The sequence below is a fragment of the Mesoplodon mirus genome, assembly GCF_964341445.2.
Source record: "Mesoplodon mirus genome assembly, chromosome: 18".
Classification (NCBI taxonomy): Eukaryota; Metazoa; Chordata; class Mammalia; order Artiodactyla; family Ziphiidae; genus Mesoplodon; species Mesoplodon mirus.
The window spans coordinates 39,208,883-39,232,972 of NC_138994.1; the positions used below are offsets into that span (position 1 = coordinate 39,208,883).

General features: G+C 53.9%; 1 protein-coding gene across 2 annotated transcripts; it reads right to left on the reverse strand.

Annotated features, from left to right (window-relative positions):
- Nucleotides 1–105: 105 nt before the first annotated feature.
- On the reverse strand, nucleotides 106–23,085 carry SHMT1 (serine hydroxymethyltransferase 1). 2 transcript variants are annotated; one of them, XM_082605278.1, is made up of 14 exons: nucleotides 22,948–23,085; nucleotides 22,027–22,218; nucleotides 15,859–15,973; nucleotides 14,340–14,485; nucleotides 9,452–9,567; nucleotides 9,033–9,193; nucleotides 6,072–6,153; nucleotides 5,475–5,687; nucleotides 3,775–3,891; nucleotides 3,246–3,359; nucleotides 2,495–2,617; nucleotides 1,478–1,594; nucleotides 937–1,047; nucleotides 106–734 (listed from the first exon to the last, which is right to left on the reverse strand). In XM_082605278.1, exons 3-14 carry the CDS (start codon nucleotides 15,952–15,954, stop codon nucleotides 562–564), a joined length of 1,569 nt encoding a protein of 522 aa, XP_082461404.1. In that variant the 5' UTR covers nucleotides 15,955–15,973; nucleotides 22,027–22,218; nucleotides 22,948–23,085; the 3' UTR covers nucleotides 106–561. The 2 variants fall into 2 exon arrangements, with proteins under 2 accessions (XP_082461404.1, XP_082461405.1); XM_082605279.1 differs by lacking the exons at nucleotides 3,246–3,359; nucleotides 22,027–22,218 and adding an exon at nucleotides 21,176–21,246.
- Nucleotides 23,086–24,090: the final 1,005 nt, after the last annotated feature.

A 24,090-nucleotide genomic window follows, 5' to 3' on the forward strand; every position in this document is an offset into this window, starting at 1 on the left:
CTGCTCAGTGGCTTGGGACTACGTTCCCTGGCCTGCCTGCCCTGGGCTGGGGGAAGGGGACCACATCCCCCTCCTGCCCAGGTGCTGTAAGCGGGACTCCCACGGAGCTGGATGGCACCTGAACAGACCCGTCTAACTTGTGATTCTGATTGAAAGCACAGCAGAAGGGCCAGGACGCTCCCTCCTCGTTTGCGACGGTTATAACTGAGTCCTCCTTTGGTGCCCACCAGGGAACAGATAGCAACGGGCAGCTCTTCCAAGCTCGAACTTCGGTGCTTCTGGCTGCCGCAGCAAGTCAGGGAAGCCCAGTAACCCTGCCCTCCACCAGTCTGGATAATTAAGGCTGAATGGCTAAATTGTATTTCATTTTTCCAGGATAACTATACGTAGCTGTGAGAAAGTGAGGTTCATATTTAAACTCCTTAATAACTTGTCCCAGAACGACTAACACTGAGCCTTAAACAAATGTTGGTTTGTGAACAAGGTAAAAAAAGCAAAGTCCAAAAAGGGGCCTGTGTGGGGCCTCCAGGGCACTGGGTCCCTGGGTGGGCGGGCACTCCTCTAGAAGTCGGGCAGGCCGGGCAGAGGGAAGAGGGCGGCGAAGCTCTCCACCTCCGCCCTGAGTGCTGCCACAGCCCGCTGGTGATCCTCGGCCCCCGCCAGCTTCTCCGTGAATTCCTTCAGGGTGGCCTTCACCCCCACGGTGTCCTGGATCTGCAGGGTCAGCTCTATCCCTGTGCCAATGAGAGACGCCACTGCCCACGTGCCCCCGGCGGCCGGGCCCGACTGCTCTGCCGTCCACGCGCCCGCCACCCTCTCAGCCCACACGGTCTGCTGGGCGATGCTGTTTCCCGGCCCTGCTCCAGCCTTGACGCAGAGCCGTCCTTCATCCCGACCGCACAGCCCCACGCGGCCAGTGTCCATGCCTCTCCTCACCTCTGTGAATAAAATGGGCAACTTTTTGGAAATCTTCTTCCAAGAGTCCTCGGGATGTCAGCGCCGGGGTCCCCAGGCGCAGTCCACTGGGCCGCAGGGCGCTTTTGTCACCTTCAATAGAAACAGGGTCTGTCCCTGGGCTGCACCCATCTCCCCACTGACCATCGGGCACTGGGAAGGGGCTCGTGGGCAAAAGGAATAGGCCCATGGATGCTGGCTCACACCTCGGCTGCGCTACTTGAAATATCAGGAGAGCCGCCTTTTGCGATGTGGTCCTTGCTCCTGACACCAGGGCAGCATCTGTCTGGGTTTGAGGGGCGTCGCCCACATCTTATTCACGACCCGCTGAGGAATGCAGCCGGTTTTCCAGAGGACCCAGCCTCCCTCTCCCTCTCCGTCCCCGGCGGAGTCAGCGCCGCGTCAGAGGGGGCGGGCAGGGGGGCACGGCCTGGCTCCTGTCCAACGCTGCACATCTTGTCCCCAGAGCCAAGTCACCATCGGCCTTGAGAGGTGCACACAGGAGAGGGCTGAGGACGCTCACCTGGGCAGGTGTTCTTGTTGCAGGCGATGGAACAGGCTTCCAGCACCTTCTCAGCCCGGCCGCCGTCCGTGCCTTTGGAGCGGAGGTCCACGAGGATCAAGTGGTTGTCAGAACCACCTGGAAACCAGGTTAGACACATGGAAGCCGACCCCGTGCTGAGCCAAGGGATCTTTCTCTTCCAAAGAAATGGGGGGTGTGTGACCCCCACCACGTGTCCTGCGGGGATTTCATCACCTGCTAAAGACCACATACCCCAGGGCCTCAGAGTTTAAGAAGCACAGAGTAGTTTAAAAAGGGAACCTGAGGATGCAGAGGGGGCTGAGGGCAAACGGCCAGCCCAGACGGCCCACTGCCACGTCCCAACCTGTCAGGTGCCGGGGCAGCGCCTGGAAGCCTGTTGGGGTGATGACGTCATCTGGGAATGTCCCCCTTCTAAGTCCACCCTCAAGGCTCCCTCTAAGGGGGACTCAGAGTAGCGGGCAGTGGGCGATCTAGGTGACAGGGTGATGGGCACGTCAGGTGCAGACACTGACAGCCCACTGTGTGCTTCAACCCCAATCCTACGAGGATGATAGTATTTTCAAAGTGGTGCAGAAGAGATATGGAAGAACTTTCTGTAACGGCCCAAGGAATCTTCCAAGCACCTGATCTTCACTTTGAACTCTGGTTAATCCCCGGGTTAACTAGATCCCCATCGCTGACTTAGGCGATGACCACGGCTTCAAAGACGCATGTGGCCTAAGCGGATGCACGGCTCTGGACCCACAGCCCCCTTGCTTGCAGCGTGGCTTTAGGAGCCTCAGACGCCCGTTTGTAAAATAAGACCAGTGATTCCCAAGGCTGTCTCGAGGTTTGAGCGAGGTCGTGTATACAGAGCTGAGGGGATCCCGAGTCACCCCAAGGCTGCGGCCACCGTGCCCAGGCCACGACCCTATAGCCACACCCTGACAGGGCCAGGACGAGACTTGAGCAGCCCCAAGGAGCAAGGACACCCTCGGGGCTCGGTTCCTGTCGTACCTGTGACCACTTTGTAGCCCAGCCCCATCAAGGCCTCGGCCAGAGCCCTGCAGTTGGCCAGCACCTGGCGCTGGTAGACTCTGAACTCCGGAGTCATGGCCTGCTTCAGAGCCACCGCCACCCCTGGCAGGAGATGAAGACAGACCGTGAGTCAAAGAAACACCCGTCTCCACTTGGGCTTCCCAGCTTCTCAGTGTCACCTAGGGCGGTGGGTTACATCTCCTCCCAAAATGATCCCTTTTAACCCTGCAATTACCCGGCTAAGCCTCAGACCTCTCTCTGAGCAAGTGCTTTTGAGGCGGCTTCTCTCCAGCATGAAATTTCAGGCTAAGGAAATCACCAGGGGAGAGCTGTTCCCAGCAAGATGGATTTTATGTCCTTTTTAAGCTCGACATGTGTAAACGGATCACTTAGCTGCTGATGCTTTGATGCCAAATTATGCACCTTTCAGAGCAGAGCCCAGATGAGAGGTACAGGCCTGATCTACCTGCACACCCAGACTCCTCTGGGACCTTGTTCGATCCCCAGGGTTGCTTAAAGGGGCGCAGAAGATGGAGGAGGATGCAAACCATGTGCCCACGTCCTGGCACAGGAGCCCCCAGTCCGTGTGTGGAAAACGGCCTGGAGAGGCTGGAGGGCTGGCCTCCCACCACTGGAGGGCGCTAAGTGGGTGGGTATAAGGGGAGCCGCCCCTGCCCACTCGAGCCTAAAACTCCCCCTTCACTGCTCCCTGCGCACCCCTTGCACACACCGGTACTTCTGACGGTCTCCCAGTGGGGACGGGACACCTTTGTCCTGGCTCCTCCACCAACTGCTTTGCTCCAAAGACGGAGTAAAAGCTCTGAGGTCATCAGATTTTCTAAGGCTCGGGTACAACCAGAGAAGGAGTATGTCTATGACAGCTGCTGGGCCATCATGGAATAGGATCTAGGAGGTACCAGCGTGGCCCCAAAGTCAAGGCCGAGGGTCAGACACAGGTGTCGCCGTTCCCTCCGCTGGAGGCCAGGAGACCAGGGGAGGGCCACCCGCCCGCTCACGTGCTCCTTCAGCTGTGCAGTCTTCCGTTGTCAGGTCCCCTCCCCGTGGTTTCTCAGGGGCTCAGGTGGGGCCTGCCCGACTCAGTGGAGTGGCCATCACCTCTGTCCCTGGTGACATGCACTGCTCCCCTTCCCTGCCTCGTTAGCACCTCTTAGACAGTGCACACGCTCTGGGGGACGGGCTATGGGGGAACCGCCTGAGGTGTGTGGCCGCGGGGCCTGGGCAGGGTGGGTCTGCGTTACCAGCAATGGCGTGGTTGTGGGGCCCCCCCTGCAGGCCTGGGAACACGGCAGAGTTGATGAGTGACTCCAGGTTGTAGCGAGTCTCTTTGCCCGTCTTCGGGTCCACGCTGCGCACTCCTGGACAAAAGACAACACGGGACATGGGACAGGCGATCCCGTTTTCTCCCCACCTGGACACAGACCCGGCCCCACTCCTGGAGGCGATGCTGCAGGCCAGGGAGGGTGCTTGCTCCCAGGGGGGCTGGGTGGGGGAACCACCCTTCAAAGGTCAAAGGAAGGGGCTTCCCTGGTGGTGCAGTGGTTAAGAATCCGCCTGCCAGTGCAGGGGACACGGGTTTGAGCCCTAGTCTGGGAAGATCCCACATGCCACGGAGCAACTAAGCTCGTGTGCCACAACTACTGAGCCTGCACTCTAGAGCCTGCAAGCCACAACTACTGAGCCCACGTGCCTAGAGCCCGTGCTTGGCAGCAATGACAAGCCCATGCACCGTAACCAGAGAAAACCCGCGTGCAGCAACAAAGACCCAATGCAGCCACACACACACACACAAAAAAAAAGAGGTGAAAGGAAGGATGAAAATGTCCCTCCACTGATAGTAACAAAGAATATGCCTCGGGCATATTTCCTCAAAGAACTGTCCAAGAGACCAGTCTTCCAAGATGACTCCTTTGGGGGAGACGTGACTCATTTGGCCAGAAACGGAGAAGCTTCCTTTCTGAGAAAAGTTAAGGACCAATAATAAGAGCTGCCAGTGTCTCCATGGAGCTTCTTGTGAGCCAGCAACTGCTCTGAGCAGTTTCCCTAAATTCATTCATTCGATCCTCACGACAGCAGTCCCCAGGGACAGGCACTATTATTATAATCCCTACTCTGGAGGTGAGGAATTGAGGCACAGAGAGGCTGCACAACTAGCCGAAGATCACACAGCACATCCATGGCAGAGCCAGGACGTGCTCCGCTGGGAGGGTCAATCGAATGTCACCAACATACACTGGGGAAAACAAATGTCTCCCCAGCGGGTGGGAAAGGCCGCCTGCCTCAGAAACCTGAACACAACTGAGGAGGGGCCTCTGAGGGGCACAGAGGCAGCAGGGCCCAGAGAAGCCCAGTGGACACGTGGTGTGTCGAGTCCCGGCCAGCGGCTGGGCAAGGGGGTCCCACAGGGGGTAAAGAGAGATGCGGTCACCAGAGGGGGGTTCTCTCTGCTGACGTGAGGTTAGTGCACCGGGACTGAAGACTATGGGACCCTAATCCTGCTTCTCAGGAATGGGAATCCCAAATAAGGGGACACATACACGTAGGCTCCATTATGGGAAGGAGAAATCCCTCACTCAAGCGAGGAATTCCTCACTCAAACTACAGTTTACACATCAGTGTCTTATGGTTTGATTACTGAGTCCTTCTCTGGGAGAAACATGCTACAGTAAGTTCACCAAAATAATGCTGCACCGCGAGGTCTCCTGGAGCCCCGCCAGCCACGCACACCCTCCTGTCACCCCAACATCTTCCACCCAACAGGATAAGTTGAGCCACAGGACGCTGGCCCCCAGGACACCCTTCCCCTTCCCCCTTCCCCCGGACCTGGACAGCTGTGCTCAGGGCTTCCTGCTCTTTACAGCATCTGGCTCAGTCTTCCCGGCTCCCTAAACTGACTGTGGGCCCCAAGGAGAAAGGCAGCCCCGGCCCCCCAGGAGCGCACCCTTCCTGTAGAAGATCATGCCGGCGCGGCAGCCCCGCAGGGTCTTGTGGGTGGTGGTGGACACCACGTGGCAGTGCTCGAAGGGGGAGGGCACCACGCCGGCTGCCACCAGCCCGCTGATGTGGGCCATGTCGGCCATGAGATACGCCCCGTTGTCGTCAGCGATCTCGCGCAGCCGGGCATAGTCCAGGTTCCGGGAGTAGCAGCTGGTCCCTGAGACGGCAAGGGTGACACAGTCAGCTTGAGGGCAGAGCCACCTCGGTTGGGCACGGTGTCTGGAAGCCGGCCTTGCCCCCTCTAAGGCCTGAGGATGGAAACGAGGGACGCCTGCAAATCCCGCCTGTGCCAAAGGCGACCCCCTGCTCTCTGCCCATGTTGCGTGGCTGGGGCGGCCCCTGGCCATTACCAGCCCAACTAGGCAGGGGCCAACATGTCCAGATGCTTCTGGGGAACAGCGCAGGACTAACGGTCCTGAGAGAAAAGGAAATAGACCCAAGCAGCTCAGCTGCGTGGCAGAAACCAGCAGCGAGTGAGGACAGGGTGGGAACAGCACACAAGCTTGTTTGACAGGGGCTGGGGCCCCGCCGGGCTCCTCACCTGCAATGATGAGCTTCGGGTGGAAGAGGCGGGCGTTCTCCTCCAGCTGGTCATAGTTGATGTAGCCGGTGTCGGGGTTCACCTGTGGACAGCACGGAGACGGGGGCTTGGGCCACTTCCTCCTGCCTGGCTGTCGAGGGTAAGAGGACTCCCTCCACCTGCCCAGAGCCCTTTGCTGCCCTCGCGGCCAACCAGGATTTGAGGGCGAGACGGGGCACAAGCGCTTAGGCAACCAGGCATCATGGCTCTCGGACAGGATGCCCTGGGGGTCCTGGGGGAAGAGCAAGCCCTGCTCCTGACTCGCCGCAGAAGGAACCAGAGGGACAAACACGCAGCACGTGTGCAGGTGCAAAGGCCCCGCCGCCTCACCCCATGTCCGTCTAGTCCAGACACATGAGGCGAAAAGAAGAAAGGCTCGGGGACCCAAAGGCCACCCAGGCCGACGCTACTCGGGCACTTCGATTGTGCACCACAAGGGCCTGGGCACCAGAGGTGAGCCCCTTAGAACCAGTAATGGATCAGCAAGGCCCCCGGATAGAGGGCTGAAAAACAAAGGTCAATTATATTTGTGTGTATATATATATAAGCAGGAAAAAATAGAAAACGAAATTTTAATATCATTACATTAGTTTCGAAAAACTGTAAAATATTTAACAAAAGATGAACAAGACCTCTGCACAAAGCACTACTGAGAAAAACTTAAAAACACCTAAAAGAGTAATTAAGGCAGCGTGTGCTTGCAGGATGATCTGACGGACAGAACTGAGCCCAGAAGCAGAATCCCTTGTGCTGGAAGGCCACCCGCATGGTGAGGACGGGGGGCCCTGCAGGAAGGAGGCCTTCCGGTCACAGCACTAGGCCAGATAGGTGCCGACCTGTCACCTGGGTGCCGACCTCACCCCACACACAGAAATCCCTTCCCAGCAGACCAGGGATCCATGTGCAGCATGTAAAACACAAAACTTTTTTTTCTCGGGGTGGGGGGGGGGGACACATTTCTTAGTAATTTCAGTTTATTAAAGTTGTGTTAAAGCACTTGTGCTGGGGAGTGGGTATAACCACAGAGGGGTCGCTGTAGGGAGACTTTAGGGGCAAGGGAGCCCCTGGGGATGAGGTGGTTGGAAGCCCCTGCCCTCAGCGGGGGTAGGATTCAGGTTGGGTGGGTGCCCTTTCCAAATGAAAAAGGTGCCTACAGCTTAGCACAGTTACAGAGCTCACGTGAGACGGCGCTGGGAGCAGCTGAAGGATGCTCTGGGGCTTTGTTTCAAGGGCGTGAACCGGTTCCTCCTCCCCAGTCACCTGCACTCGGTGAAGAAACTGTTGTCTTTTTTTTTTTTTGCGGTATGCGGGCCTCTCGCCGTTGCAGCCTCTCCCATTGCGGAGCACAGGCTCCGGACGTGCAGGCTCAGCGGCCATGGCTCACGGGCCTAGCCGCTCCACGGCATGTGGGATCTTCCCGGACCGGGGCACGAACCCGTGTCCCCTGCATCAGCAGGTGGACTCTCAACCACTGCGCCACCAGGGAAGCCCTTGAGTGTCATTTTGATTTTTTTATTTTATTTTATTTTTTGCAGTACGCAGGCCTGTCACTGTTGTGGCCTCTCCCGTTGCGGAGCACAGGCTCCGGACGCGCAGGCTCAGCGGCCATGGCTCACGGGCCCAGCCGCTCCACGGCATGTGGGATCTTCCTGGACTGGGGCACGAACCCGTGTCCCCTGCATCGGCAGGCGGACTCTCAACCACTGCACCACCAGGGAAGCCCGAAACTGTTGTCTTAATAAAAAATCAACAGCTGACCCACAGTAAAAAATTGGACATAATTCTAAAAAAGTTTTAAAAGAGATTGATTACCAAAAAAAAAAAAAAATCTGTTGCTACTCTCTCCCTCCACATTTTGCTTTTTAAATTTGTGGGATTTTTTAAAAAGGTTTTTTGTATCTTTTTAAATCTTGAAAATTCAACAATACAACAGCTCCTGGAGGGATTCACAGGCATTCATCACAAACTACAGAGGGGCCAGAGCAGCAACAGGGAGTGGAGAGGAGAGATTCCTGCTGCGGTTCCTCTCTCTGCCCGTGTGGGGCGACTGCCGGGAGGTGACAGTCCCACAGAGAGGGCAGGGGCTGGGGAGGGACCTGGCAGGGAGGCAGCCCGGTGGGCAGAGGAGGGAACCCGCTGGCTGGATTTTTCGAAGAGCAAAGTTAGCTCAGCGAGCGTAGTGCTGCGCGGCTGCCGTGGCTCGGTCGGTGGAGGGGGCGGGGGCCACGTGGAAATGACCAAGAACGGCCATTCGACAAGAAACTACCAGAGACGGGTCCGGACACAAGGAAGCAGCACCCTGTGCACAACCGCACCACAAGCCACGATGCAGGTTACCTGCTGTCCACCCCACTCTGGTCATCCCTGTTGATAAGCCGCCACGCCTCCGCGAGCCCACCAACCTTACATGTGCTTTTTGACCACACTGTTTGTGATGACGAGGGCCGGTCCCATGCTGGGCACAGGTGGGTATTGGGTGCAGCTGGGTGAAGTCAGGTCTGGCGGGGGCGGCGGTGTAGACACAGGCTACTCTCACCATGCCAGGCGTGGGTGGCCGCACAGCCCCGGCTCTAGCTCCCCAGCTGCAGGGACTCGGCCGGCGTGGAGGGCTGTGTGCTGGGGCCACCCCTGGGGGGTCTGTTTGTCACCCCCTCTCCCCGGTTCTGGACCAGCCAGCACCCCGACTGCGGCTGAAAGCCCTGGGCAGTCGCCTCCCCGCCCGTCTCCCTGCGCCTCAGCTCAGCCCCTAGCACTCCGGCCCCTGCAAGCCCTGAGCGCCCGAGGGTCCCCAGGGCAGGGAAAGGACAGTGGCATGGGTACTTCCTGAGGTGCCCGGGAACGAAGCTCCATATTCCCATGGGCGCACCCAGTGCTGGAGGCTTTGAGAACAGGCTGTGGAGCTGCGGAGAGACGCACTTGTACCTTGTAGGGCATAGATTCGAAAAAGATGGACGTAGCAGAGACCTTCTTCTTGTTGGTCATGAACCCATGGGTCAGGTGGCCCCCATCAGGCAGGTCCAGGCCCATGATGCGGCCATGGGGCTCCACCAGGGCTGTGTACACCGCGAAGTTTGCTGGGGAGCCTGGAGCGGGCAGACCAGGGAGGTGTGATTACTCCTGCCCACAAGGCCATCGACCAGGGTGGCCAGAACAGGCCTGGCCACGATGCACTCCTCTGGCCCCAGGTGCCCCTGGTGGGGACATTCAGAGACGGGGGCTGCCCGGGAGGCGCTCGTGCAGCTAGCAGCCGAGGGCGATAAGGGAAGACCCCAAGCCCAGCGGGATCCCCAGGAGGCTGGCAGGAAGGGGTCTGCCCAGGCCTGTCTGGACGTGGTGATTACCTGAGTAGGGTTGGACATTGACTCCCCAGCCCTGGGGGTCCAGGCCGTAGACCTGCAGCGCTCGCTTCTGACAGAGGACCTCCAGCTCGTCGATGAATTCCGTCCCGCCGTAGTACCTGCGGGGAAGGCAGGGGACGTGAGCCCACGCAGCCCACGTCTGCACTGAGGACGGAGGAGCAAGGGTGAGAATGCACACCCTGAACCCACGCGACAGCTTCCGCCAGTGCCCAGGGGGCTGTGTCTGCCCATCTGTAAGGAGGGGCGGATGGACCTTAGGGACACTGGCATGGCTGTGTGATCACCTATGTAAGGTGCCTACAGGAGTCAATTCACAGGGGCGGGGTGGGGAAAAGTGGTTGCATTCTAATAAAATTTTACTTTTGGTTGAGTAATTCCGTATCAAAATTTATCATGCATTTGTATTTTTTATTATTTGTATACTAATACTTGTACTAACTCAATCCAGAAGAAAATTTTAACACTTAGGCCTTGTGGTCACAAACAGCTTTAAAAATTTTAAACTAAACGTGTATACATTTTTTGAGTATAGTGAAAACCACGTAACATAAAATTTGCTGTCTTAACCATTTTCAAGCATTCAGTTCAGTAGTGTTACATTGACAGTACGTTCACATTGCTGTGGAACAGATCTCCAGGACACTTGCATCTTGCAAACCTGAAACTCTGTACCCACTGAATAGCAGCTCCCCACCCCCTCCTGCCCCTGGAATCCACAGTTCTACTTTGTTCTGACAATTCCAGGAACTTCATCTACGTGGAATCATATAGTATTTGTCTTTTTGTGACTGGTTTATTTCATTGAGCATAACGTCCTCAAGGTTTATCCATGTTGAAACAAGTGTCAGGGTTTCCTTCTTTTTTGAGGCTGAAGGACATTCCAGTGTATGGATGGACCAGTTTGTGTATCCACTCATCCATCAGTGGACACTCGGGTTGCTTCCACCTTTTGGTGCTTGTGAATAATACTGCAATGAACATGGGTGTACAAATATCTATTTGAAGTCCTGCTTTCAACTCTATTGGCTAAACACCCAGGAGTGGGATTGCTGGGTCATATGATAGTTCTATTTTTAGTTATTTTTAGGAACCTCCATACTGTTTTCCATAGTGGCAGCACCGTTTCACATTCCCACCAACAGTGCACGAGGCTTCCAGTTTCTCCACATCCTTGCCAACAAATGTCATTTTGTTTTTTTGATGGTAGCCATCCTAGGGGGTGTGAGGTGGTATATCACTGTGTTTTTTGTTTGTTTGTTGTTTTTTTGAGGTACGCGGGGCTCTCCCTGCTGTGGTCTCTCCCGTTGCGGAGCACAGGCTCCGGACGCGCAGGCTCAGCGGCCATGGCTCATGGGCCCAGCCCCTCCACGGCATGTGGGATCTTCCCGGACCGGGGCATGAACCCGTGTCCCCTGCACCGGCAGGCGGACTCTCAACCACTGTACCACCAGGGAGGCCCTCACCATGGTTTTGATTGGCATTTCCCCGATGGTTAGCGATGCTAAACATCTTGCGTATGCCTGTTGGCCAGAGTTACTGTTTCATGGGTACAGAGCTTTGCTTCCACAAGATGAAAAAGTTCTGGAGATGGATGGTCACCATATCGAGAGTGTACTTAATGTCACTGAAGTTTTCACTTAAAAATGGTAACTTTTACGGTATGCGTCCTCACAACACTTCAGACACCAAACGTGTGGGGGTTTTTTCCCTCACACCGACCAGCTCTGACAACCCTATTGCCCTACAGTTCAGTTCTGGCCTAGCTGCCCCGAGTTAGCGCCAGACCTACAGGACCTGCAAGGTTCGGGCCCCCCCATTCCGTGTGATGAGCCTGGGGTTCCTGTAACACCCCCTTAGGTCCAGCAATTGCTAGAAGGACTCACAGAACTCAGGGCGGCACCTTACTTACTGTTCCCGGTTAATTATAAAGGACACAACTTGGGCTTCCTGGTGGCACGGTGGTTAAGAATCCGCTTGCCAATGCAGGGGACAAGGGTTAAAGCCCTGGTCCGGGAAGATCCCACATGCCGCGGAGCAACTAAGCCCGTGCACCACAGCTACTGAGACTGCACTCTAGAGCCCGCGCACCACAACTACTAAGGCCGTGTGCCACAACTACTGAAGCCCGTGCGCTTAGAGCCCGTGCTCCTCAACAAGAGAAGCCACCGCAATGAGAAGTCCGCGCACCGCAACAAAGAGTAGCCCCCGCTATCCGGAACTAGAGAAAGCCCGCACACAGCAATGAAGACCCAATGCAGCCAAAAATAAATAAATAAAATAAATTTTAAAAATAAATAAATAAATAAAATAAAGGACACAACTCAGGACAAATGAAGAGATGCATGGGCAGGGTATGGGGAAGGGGCTTGGAGCTTCCACGCTGCCCCCCAGGCACCACCCTCCCAGCACCTTGATGTGTCCGCCAGGCAGCACGGTCCCCAAGCCCCGCTGCTCAGGGTACTATGACGTCTGACTGGTGAGATCGGCTGCCACGACTGACTGGGTCTCCAGCTCTCCAGTCAGGCCACCAGCCCCCATCCCGAAGCGCTCGAGGGGCCACCAAGTGCCACCCCCTTAACCCACACTAGGTTCGGTGGGGAGGGCTCATCGTGAGTAACAAAAGCTGCTCAAGGGATCTGGGAGCTGTGTCGGGAATGGCACAAAGCCCCGATACCCTTCTACCATACTCTTGGGGTCCACAGAATTGAACACTTTACCTGAGGGAGACTGAACGGCACACATATTACATCTCAATAAAACTGTGATAGAAAATAAAAACCAGAACTTTGTTTTTCAACTTGTATCAGGCAGCTGTTAATGCTAGATCAATATTATTTTCAAATATTAACTCTGATCACTAATAATGTTCCAAAAGGTTAACTGACGTTACTAACAAAACATGAAAATGAAAATGGTTAATAATCACCTCTTAAAAGAGTATTTTACCATGAATAAATGAGTTAATTATCTACACACCTATTTAAGTTTTTAACAACAGTCTTATTTGGTTCAGGGAAGGAAGTGAGAACCACAGAACTAATCTTACAGCTGAAAGGGGCTTCGCGGACTGATCTGGAGGGTCCCTTCTGCCTCACACTCCCTGCTCTGTGACCCAAAGGGCCTGGTCTCCCACAGCTTGCGGGAGAGCAGCCCACGCCAGGGACAGAGCTGTGGACTGGCAGGATGTCAGGCTGCACCATTTTCCAGGGGAGCAAAGACAGGACGGGATCTGAGGTCACTGCAAGTCTCCCACAGAGGCAGCTGGGAGGGGAGCTGTGGCAGGAGCCACGTGGCAACAGGGCCCATAGGACTGGAGCAGCCTCCTTCACATATTCCCCAATTCCTTATCTGAAAAGGGGTGAGCATGCTTACTTTGTGGTCGGGCTGTGGATACCTAAAAATGAGGGCATGTGACCACGCTTCACGCTGCTAAAATGTGAGAAAATGAGGCTCGGGGGTGAAGAAAGTCAGAGAGTGCTCAGGGAGCGGCAACGCGGTCCCGGCTGCTGTCCCTCCCCACCCCGACTTTCCCCTCCATCCCCTCCTCCCCCCTGCCCCCACCTGCCCTGGCGCCCCATTCTGTTCTGAGCTAGGGATTCGGTTTTGGCCTGGGATCCAAGCCACGACCTTCAAGTCGACGTGACCCTCCAGAGCGGATGCCCCTCACTCATGTCGCCATGGGAACAGGGCTGGGGGGGTACTGCTGTGGCCACGGCACCCTCAGCCCCAGCAGGAAGCAGCAAGGCTTCTGTACCACACCTCTCTGCAGAGGCACCTAAGCATTTTCTACAAGGTCAGCTGGAAATGCCGGAACCCCCGGGGCAGCCTGGGGTTTGGAGTGTGTGTGGTTTTCCAACATCAACGGCCAATTCTCGGACACCAACTAGGTGTCCAGTGATTCCACTCGGTTCTGACACTGATCACCCAGAGTCAGCACGGACCCACAGGCTGAGGGCTCAGGCCCACAAGTCTACCCCCAACTTCAGACATCAGGAGAAAGTCCCCGGTCACCAGGCCACCCGCACTGCTGCCCAAGGTGGCTACAAATTCTGGGGTGCTCACAACCCCCTCAGGTTGGGTAATTCACTGGAGCAACTCGGGACTCAGGAAAGTGCTTTACTTATGATCACTGGTCTATCACGAAGGACTCACCTTGGGAACAGCTTAATGAAGGAGATGCATGCGACAAGGCAAGGGAGGTGTGTGAGCCACAACCACTGCCCTCTGGCTGCCCCGCCCTGCCCCTCCCAGGGGGTTGGGTATCGGGGGCCAAAAGTGCTGACCCTCTAATCAGTGTAGAATGGCATCTCCACTCCAAGGTGACCCTCCCTTTTCCGTGTCCTTTGGGACACAAGTGTACAAATTTGCAAAAACCTCGTGTTAAATTCTGGAATCACCATCTTTGCCTGATGATGACCGTAATAAAAACCAAAAATGAATATGACTTCTTGTGGTTCTCAGGGTGAAGGAGTTGACTGAAATCACTGGGTAGGTAAATCCAGCATTGAAAATGCAGAAACGCTTTCTAGTATGAGAGGTTATCTTCACTTCGGGGTCCCCTTCCTGCTACGGATGCGATTCCCCACACAACCTTCCACTAAGCACTGACATTCCTCTGGAGGTTCAGCCACAGCCGGCAGCTGCACCTTCGGGCCTGGCTGTTATTCCAGAAAGGCCCCAGGGGGATGGTTCCAACGGACCCCGACTATCCTGCCCTGACAGCATTGGTGCTGCCACCCTCTGGGAATTGTAAGAGAGGAAACAGAAGGCCCCACTGTTGAGAACCTAGCTGTTTGCTGAAATTTCCACAGTTTTAGACTCCATCCTGATTTCACTGCCTCGGAGGCAGGCCTGGATGACACTCACGTACCTTTGGCCCGGGTACCCCTCGGAGTACTTGTTGGTTAAGCAAGAACCCAGGGCCTCCAGAACAGCCCGGCTGGCAAAGTTCTCTGAGGCGATCAGCTCCAGTCCGACCCTCTGCCGGTTACTCTCCTTCTTAATGATGCTGTACACCTGACGAGAAGAAAACAGGCGATGAACACTGGGACGTTTCAGTTGAACGTTTTGCTCTGATCAAAGCTATAACCAAGTAAAGAGAAGAGACACTATTACACACTCATACTCTGCCCTCAGAAGCCGAGCATAACCAGACTAAGGTGATTCCCACAGCACCTAAGGAACAGAGGAAATCTTCCTCAAAGCTTTTAGCACCTGGCAAGGAATTAATAGGAAATCAATTAAGGAAAACAAAACGATGGAAGAGAAGATGATCCTTAAAACACATATCCCACAGAATTTTAAATTCTATACCATCTTGTTCTTTTTTTTTTTGCGGTACGTGGGCCTCTCACTGTTGTGGCCTCTCCCGTTGCGGAGCACAGGCTCCGGACGCGCAGGCTCAACGGCCATGGCTCACGGGCCCAGACGCTCCGCGGCATGTGGGATCTTCCCAGACCGGGGCACGAACCCGTGTCCTCTGCATCGGCAGGCGGACTCCCAACCACTGCACCACCAGGGAAGCCCCCATCTTGTTCTTTTCATCCCTACAGTTCGCCAAGTTTTCCCTCCTGAACCTTGCTCCTTGCTCCCCTTCCTTAAAATAAAAGATGTTTAGATAAATCCACAGAGACAGAAAATAGACCAGTGGTTGCCTAGGGCTGGGAATTTGGGGGGTGGATGGGGTGACTGCTAATGGGTTTGAGGTTTCTTTTTGAAGGGATTAAAAGGTTCTAAAAGTGATCGTGAATACTCTAAAAACCACTGAATTGTGTACTTTAAATGGGTGACTCGTATGGTAAGTGCATTCACTCATCTCACATATAAAGCTGTTGTAAAAATACGTAAATAAAAGATGCTTCTAGAAATACTCCTCTGGGGCTTCCCTGGTGGCACAGTGGTTGAGAGTCCGCCTGCTGATGCAGGGGACACGGGTTCGTGCCCCGGGCCGGGAAGATCCCACATGCTGCGGAGCGGCTGGGCCTGTGAGCCATGGCCGCTGAGCCTGTGCGTCCGGAGCCTGTGCTCCGCAACGGGAGAGGCCACAACAGTGAGAGGCCCGCGTACCGCAAAAAAAATAAAAATAAAAATAAATAAATAAAACTGAAATACTCCTCTGAATGTAAGGAAAAACGTAAGGTCAAATCTCAATGACCGGCCGGCCCCCCTTCCCTCGGGAGCAGCCAGCACAGTGCTCTGCACTTCGCAGAAACTCAAATATTTAAATTTACCCTCAAAGGACTTTTAGCCACTTTGCAGCCACTGCCTATAAATCTGCCCTCTTACCCGAACCACAAGGCTGTCCCAAACACGGTTTATTTCTAGTGAGAACTAGAGGTCTGAACAAGGGCCTCCAACATCAGAACACCCGAGAGGACCCGCAGCCTCACCTCCATGTCGCAGTCTTTCAGGGGCTGTGCCAGCATCTTCTCATGCGAGGACCACAAGTTGGCATCCATGGGGGCTCCATTGACGGGAGTCGCCATCGCGCTGGTTCAGAGTCGCCTAAAAATGGGAAAACTTCCAACATTAAACTCAGTCACAGCTTGGGGCTTCCCTGGTGGTTCAGTGGTTAAGAATCCGCCTGCCAATGCAGGGGACACGGGTCGAGCCCTGGTCTGGGAGGATCCCACATGCCGCGGAGCAACTAAGCCCGTGCACCACAAGTACTGAGCCCGCGTGCCACAACTACTGAAGCGCGTGCGCCTAGAGCCTCTGCTCTGCAACAAGAGAAGCCACTGCAATGAGAAGCCCGTGCACGGCAACAAAGAGTAGCCCCTGCTCGCCGCAACTAGAGAAAGCCTGTATGCAGCAACGAAGACCCAACGCAGCCAAAAATAAATAAGTAAAAAACCCTCAGTCACAGCTCAGTACTACCTGTCAGTTCCCAAGTCGCCAAAGTACTGACACACCTGGAGACCACGAGGACTCTGTCGCACAACCACCACGAGGGCTCCCTGCTGGTCACCGGTTCATCAGGAGACCCGCCCTCCTTGCCTCGAGGCCGAACCAGCCTCAGGGAGCCCGACATCCCCTGTTCACAGCTGAACTTATCCTAGTTGTGGCTTAGCTCTAAGCCAGCTTCCTTGAAGGCAAGGACTGAGGGTTACTTTTTAAAAATCTTCCACAGTACCAGGCACAGCCATACAGGAGTAATATTTGCCAAATGAGCAAGTGAATTGCTGGCTTATGTATTATTCCTTCCATTTTTCAAGTACTGAAAATGAGACTCAGAAAAGTACCTTAGCCAAGGGCTGCAGAGCCCACTGGCCACGAAGGACGGACTCAAACCCCAGCTCACACTCCACGCACCCAGTGTCCCGCCGCCGGGGCTGCAGGTAAAGCGCGCGCTGGCTGGAACCAGGCCTCCCGTAAGGACCATGGTCAGAGGCACACGCCTGGATTCGGCATCACTGCAGTACAGCCAACTGGACAGGCGTGTGTCTTAACATGCGTTCCCACGAAGAATGAGCATTTGAGCTCAGTGGTATTTCTGCTCAAGTGAGAGCTTAAATATTTACAGGAACTTACCTCCTTTAATCAATAGTTGGCAGCTTTTCAATGCTCTCCATGAATTAGGTTAAGTTTTCATTTCAAATTCTTTCCCTCAACAATTACTTGATGGAGGGCTGCAGCAGCCATGGCATTGGGATTGGGAACACAGTGGGAACCAAACGGGCCAAACCTTCATGGCGCTTACCGGGGGAGGCGAGCAGGAAACAGAGCAAGCGCACTAAATGCAGGTGGATAACCGAGCCACGAGGACTAGAGCTGGGGGCGGGCTCAGTCTGGACAGTGGCTGTTGGAGGAGAGGACACCAGACGGGGCACTGGGTGTGTATATATAATATATATAATATATATATAGGTCTCTGCTCCTAAAACCCCTGCAATTCCCTGGGTGATGGGAGTATCTTTTGTCCTGATAAGGCGACTCCAGGCGGGCTCCTGGATGGGGACTGGCCACCAGAAAGACCAGGCCATGATGAGAAGCTTCGCAGCACCCGCATGGCCAGCCCCAACTCCTCCAGAGAGGGGAGGGGGCTAGAAATGGGGTTAATGATCCATCGGGCCTCCAGGAAGAAGCCCCCATAACATCCCAGTAGCACGGGGTTCGGGGAGCGAACCAGGTGGGTGAACATTCCACACCGAGTGGGTGATGCACCCCAACTCCACAGGGACCCTCCCCGGCCTTGCCCCGTGCCTCTCTCTCTCCATCTGGCTGCTCATCTGTGTCCTCTGTCACATCCTTTAATAAACTGGCGAACGTAAGTGTCTCCCTGAGTTCTGTGAGCTGCTCTAGCAAATGCTCCAGTCCAGGGGGTTCCTGGGAGCCTCGGATTTGTAGACAAGCCGGACAGAAGCTGTGGGTCACCTGGGGACCCAATACTCGCAACGGCACCTGAAGTGGGTTGGGGGAGGCTGTCTGCTGGGACGGAACACGACCTGTGTGGTCTGTGCTAACTCTGGTTAGTGTCAGAACTGAGTTCAATTGTTAAGACACCAGCTGGTGTGGCAGGAGTGCTGGGTAAGGAAGTGTCTGGTGTCAGAAGTGCTGTGACTGGTAGTGGAGAGAGTAAAGGGGAGACACAGCAGAAAGAGCAGGTTTTCCTACACAAGTACAGACAGTATAATTTGCTAGACAAATATACCCAGTAAATAAATAGGCTAATAGTTCCCCACTCACAGGGGTCCTCCTTAATCTCTGGGACAGCTACTGAAAAGACACCATCAGTAAACTTTAACCAGGAAATCCCTAACTGGGGCTTTTGAAGCAGCCGTTATTTTAACACACGAGCACAGCGTGATTAGAAATACGGCCGCTCCCACAAACCCAACAGTGAGTGCTGGGACTTAAATGCCACGAATGCTTCAGCAGCAGAAGCAGCACAGGCCACCGTGCCGGGGACTCATCCACGTTGTGCCAGACGTGGAGAGACGTGGGTGCTCTGGGCACCCTGCCCACGGCTCCTCCTAACTCAAGCCCGGATTCCCACGTGCCCTCAGCAGGTGGCAAACCCACAGAAAAAGCACAAGAGACAAAACAGGCCCTCTGGTCCTAGAATCTCAAAGAAAAGCTTCTTTTAAATACTGACTACTCAAGGTTAAAGAGGATTCAAAGGTGGCAAGCAACACAGAGCAGGTATTTCTCAACCCAAGTAACTGAAGTCCGTTTGGAGCCCCATCTCCCCACCCTCCCCCCGGGGACAGTCAGATCTACAACCGTCCCTGAGAGGCACTCAGACCGGCTCTGCTCAGGAAGAAACTGCTCTCTGCTCTCCAGCTGTGGTCTCGCTCGTCTCACTCGGAATCACCACCTGTGGCCCTCTGCCCTCTCTGCAATCCCTTCTCTTACCCAAGTTGCAAACTCGGAGTCCCAGGTCCTTCTCGACCCCAGGGAGGGTTCTCTGTGCAGCCGGCACCCCCTCCTAGGCGGGCAGTGCCCCCCTGCTCTCACTGAAACCCCGTGGGGGAGTTTTCCACCATGTATCCTGTTCCCACTCAGGTCAAGTCATCCCCCAAATGGAGTACTCAGTCCACACCCAACTTGAGTTCTAATTAAGCTTTTTTTTAAAACCACGAAGAAGCCTGAATTCTTTATTCAAACAATAACTTCAAAGTTCTTTGACTTGTTTCAATTAAATTAATACTATCTATTACAGATATAATCTATTATATGCTGGGGCATTCTAAACTACAGTAAGAAAAGCAAAGATCCTGAATGTGATGGTTAGTTCATGTGCCAGCCTGTCAGGGCTGAGGGACACCCAGATAGCTGGCAAACAAGTGAGACAAAGATCCTGAGACTGCTTTTTTAGATCAGAGGGAAGATCATTTTTAACTGATACTATATCTAGGGAAGACATACCTACCATCTATTCTTTGAGTCTGGAGGTTGGCTGGAAAACAGTACACCTTGAACTTCTATCATCTTTTTTGATATAAGCGCACAGTTCAGTGGCATTAAATACACTCACACTGTCGTGCAGCCATCCCCATTGTCAGCTCCAGGACGCTTCCATCTTCCCAAACTGAAACTCTGTCCCCATTAAACATAATCTGTTCCCTTCTCCTCCAGCCTGGGGTAAAAACTATTCTAGTTTCTATCTCTATGAATTTGACTATTTCAGGTACGTCATGTAAATGAAATCACACAATATGTCTCCTTTGTGTTTGGCTTAGTTCACATAGCATAACGTCATCAAAGTTCACGCATGTTGGAGCATGTGTCAGAATTTCCTTCCTTTTAAAGGCTGGGTAATAGTCCATCGTATGGATAGACTATGTTTTGTTTATCCATCGATCCATTGCTGATACCTGGGCTGCTCCCACCTCTTGGCTATTGTGAGTTAACACTGCTATGAACACGGGTGTACAAATATCAAGTCCCTGATTTCAATTCTTTTGGGTATAGGCCCAGAAGTGAAATTGCTGGATCATATAGTAATTCTATGTTTAATCCAAAATAAGCTTTTGGTATTTAGGAGCTTTACTTCACTACTATTAGCCTACAATGGATTCATTCATTCCTTCAACAAATATTTATTGAGTGACTCCTATATCCCAGGCACTGAGCTAGGCGCTAAGAATACTAGGGTCAGCAAGACTGAGGCCCTGGGCTTCCCTGGTGGCGCAGTGGTTGAGAGTCCGCCTGCCGATGCAGGGGATACGGGTTTGTGCCCCGGTCCGGGAAGATCCCACATGCCGCGGAGCAGCTGGGCCCGTGAGCCATGGCTGCTGAGCCTGCGCGTCCGGAGCCTGTGCTCCGCAACGGGAGAGGCCACAACAGTGAGAGGCCCGCGTACCAAAAAAAAAAAAAAAAAAAAAGACAGAGGCCCTGCTTTTATGAAAAGCAGGCCCTAAAAAAGTAAACAAGAAATACACGGGATAACTTCAGGGGGTGATGACTGACTGTTATGAGGGCAATAAATGGGTGGCGGGCTTCTGTAGACCGGCCGTGGAAGGTGTCTGAGCTAAGATCTGAACGGCGGAAAGGAGCCAAGCTTATGAGATGGGGGGAAAGAGCCATCACCAAGAGCAAAGGCCCTACAATGGGAAGAGGTTTCACTTGCTGAGGGGCACAAATCAGGAACAAAACAGAGACACAGGAGATGAGATCTGAGGGCCCAAAGGCCAGAGCTGGGATGGGAGAACAGAGTCTCACCTTGACAGTACAGAGCTGGCAAGTTATTTCCCAGTGCATCTGTTTGAGAAATAACTGTCTGAAACTAACAACTAGAGAAACCCAACTGGAGAGGATCCAGGTTCCTTATGGAAGAGCAGGTGGACATCTCACGGGCTGGACCCCTCCCATTCTCCATTTCCCAACGGTGAAGACCACACCCGGGGGAGCTGTGCTGAACTCACTGCAGAGGCAGCCTGTGGGGTTCAAGCCCCGCCCCCACTTCCTAATGTGCAGCCCCAGGTGCTGACACCTGTTTGTCGGTCCCCTCATATATGACTCAGGGATGACAGTTCTGAGTTAATTGGGAGTTAAATGAGGTACCAGACAGAGCACTCAGACAGGGCCAGGCAGAGTAACTACTCAAAAATCAGCAGCTACTATTGTTATGAAAGACACCTGGGGATCTTAGAGCCTTGTTACTACCACTCAGTAACCCCAGCTGAGCACCCCAGGAAACCACAACTCACTGCAGCGGTTACTATGTTACACTGTTGGTGCTTCCACTGGAGAAATGTCACTCACCTCTGGCAAGATCCTCACCTCAACCCCAGGGAAACAGTGCCGGAGTCCAACTCCAGCGAGTCCAGGGATACCTGAGGGATGGATAGCGTCGGCGAAGGAAATAAATCTATTACACTTCTTAAAGTATCAGCATTGCATGTTTCTCTCTCTCACCCTCTCCTTTATTGTTTACAATCACAGGTTTATATATTATAGTTGATTACATTACCAGGTACGTGGCCAAACAATCTTAACACAATCAAATCTCAAAATATTCTAAAGATTTTTTTAAAAAATATCCCCTAGTTTCTAGATGTCCTATTAAAATATTTCCCCAAGTTCCCATTAATCACAGGTTATTTCTTAGTAACCAAGCCAAGCAGTTATATGATTATTTTAATTGTAAAAGTTGGAGCTACTTGTTCCTATTTCTCTTCTTGCATGGGCAAACTTTTACAATGGTTCCACGAAAATATTTACAATATACCCTGCATGCTCTTTCTCGTTGTTTCCTTCAACTGAGACAGTGTTTTTCTTCCTATCCTAGCAACCAATTCTGCTCTAGTCATTTGCTTTTTTATAATTAATCTTCCTTTATAATAGAACCATAAATTTCCTATGTCATCAGGAACTCCGGCCCATGGCCATAACTCCATACTAGAGGGTGTTTTTCATAAAAACATCCCCTTAGTTCCAGGCTCTTAATTCTTTACCTATTTCCCCGGGGCTTTAGTGGGTACTTCCCATTCTGTGGTAGTTTCAGGAGGGGGAGTCCTAGAGGAATTTTTCTTTCACGTGGAGCAACATCCCCCCAAAATTGCCCCATATGTAAATTTATTATCATAAAACATAACAACAGAGCTGTAGTCCACCTTCCTGGCATGGCGCTGCCTTGCAGTTTCACCTTCCGCTGCTTCATGACTTTGTCATGGTGCAATGGCTCCAGGATGGCTTCCAACAAAACAGTCCAAGTACGTGAATTCACTTGCCAAGGTTACCAGCCTCTCCATACCCCCAGATCTTCCCTGGGCCTTTGTCACACAGTGGGACCAGCCAGGAGTCTCCTGAGGGAACAACTATCTGTCCGTGTTCCCTACTTTATAAAGGAGGAAACAGGTTCAGAAGCTAAGTGGCTTATAATAGTGAGAGTCAGAATCAACTCTTTTCCGTGACACTGCACTAAATAAAAGCACAATCGCCCACGTCCACTGCATGTTCCTTCAAGTAAAAAAATTATGAGTCCATAAGAACCTGAACTGGTGTTTCCAGTCCGCCAACTCTGCCCGACTGAAGCGCATGTTTGTGCCAGCCTAAGCTGACCAAGGGTCGCTTAACTTCCTGGACCTCGACGCGCAGGGCCCCGGGCCAAGAACCCCACAGGGCAGCGCTTGTCTCCTAGGCCGGGATGAGGGATGGGGAAGCCAGGCGCAGGCCCGCCCCGTAAGGCGACCGCACGTGCAGCGGCACCGCGCGGGCTACGCCATTGTGCAGGCTGCAGAACGGCTCCCAGGCCCGCCGCCCTCTCCGAGCCTCCCCTTCCCCGCCTGCGAAATGGGCTACAGGACAGCACTCGGCTGCAGCCCCGCCGTGAGGATACTGTGGCGAGGTGACGCGCTGTACTGAAACCTAAAGTGCTCCACGAGCAACGCGGCCGCCAGCACGGGAAGCGAGCCTTCGCAGCTGCGGTCGAGGCCACCGCCCTCCCCCCACGCACGGGTCTCGACCCGGGGCCGCGCGCGCGCACTGCCGCCGGGCCCCTCACTCCAGGCACCAGCAAGGCGCTCCGCACTCACCCGACCCCGCTTCTCGGAGCCGCGGTTAAGTGCAGCCTGGGACACCGCGCCCCTCGCTGCGGCCGGCGACACTGGAGTCCAGACCCACAGTCCCGCGCCCGCCGCCACGTGATCCGCGCGTTAGGCAGGCACCAGAACCTGGCGCGCACCGCCCCGGCCCGGCCCCGCCCCAGGAACGCCCAATCAGAGCGCGCATCCCGGCGAGCCCTGCCCCCGAGGCGTCCAGTCAGAGCGCGAAACCGGGAGAGTCCCGCCCCCGGAGGCGCCCGCGCTATTGGCTGCAGCGGGCTGGGCTCCGCCCAGCACGGTGGCGAGGTGCCCCTGCTCACCTGGGCCAGGGGACATGGTGCCATCCGCCCGGGCTGCCGGCTAGGGGCGGGGGATTTCCGAGAAGACCGAGGATTAGGGGTGAATTCTGTTGCTATACTTAACTTCTGCATTGTCCTACCTACAGGTTAGCACAGTGGTCATTTAAATAGGACAAACTTGGGTTCCAACTCCGACACTATTACTCTGCACATACAGAATCCTAGACCAGTCACTTCACTTATTGAGTTTCATACTTCTCATCTTTTAATTGGAGATAATTATATCTGCCTGGCAGGGCTGTGGGGCGGACTCATAATAGACATATCTAAGACACTTGACATTGTGCCTGACACACAGTAAGGGCTCAATAATATAAACCATTGTTAAGAATTAAAAAACCGAGGGCCTGCACGATATAGGGAAAGAGCTGACAAAAGTTCTCTCCCTGACAGAAGCCTGACTTTTGGACTTTCCTGTTTGTCTCTGTGTTGTCGGATTTAATTAAGCAAGAATCCTGCTAAGTCAGTTGACTACCCCCCACCCCATTCTCCCTATCTGATTGGATCCTCATCCTCTACGATCCTCGGTGATGTCTGATCACCCAGGCCTGGTCAGTTTAGCCAGAAACATCAAGTTTCTGACATCACATCAGAAACTTGATGTGATGTCAGAAACCCTGACCACCCCCCTGATGTTTCCTCTTAGTAATTTTCCATCCACCAACCTCACCATGTTCCTTGGCTATAAATTTCCACTGCTCCTGCTGTGTTCAGAGTTGAGCCCAATCTCTATCCCCAACTGCAAGATTCCATGGCAGTGGTCCCTACACCTACT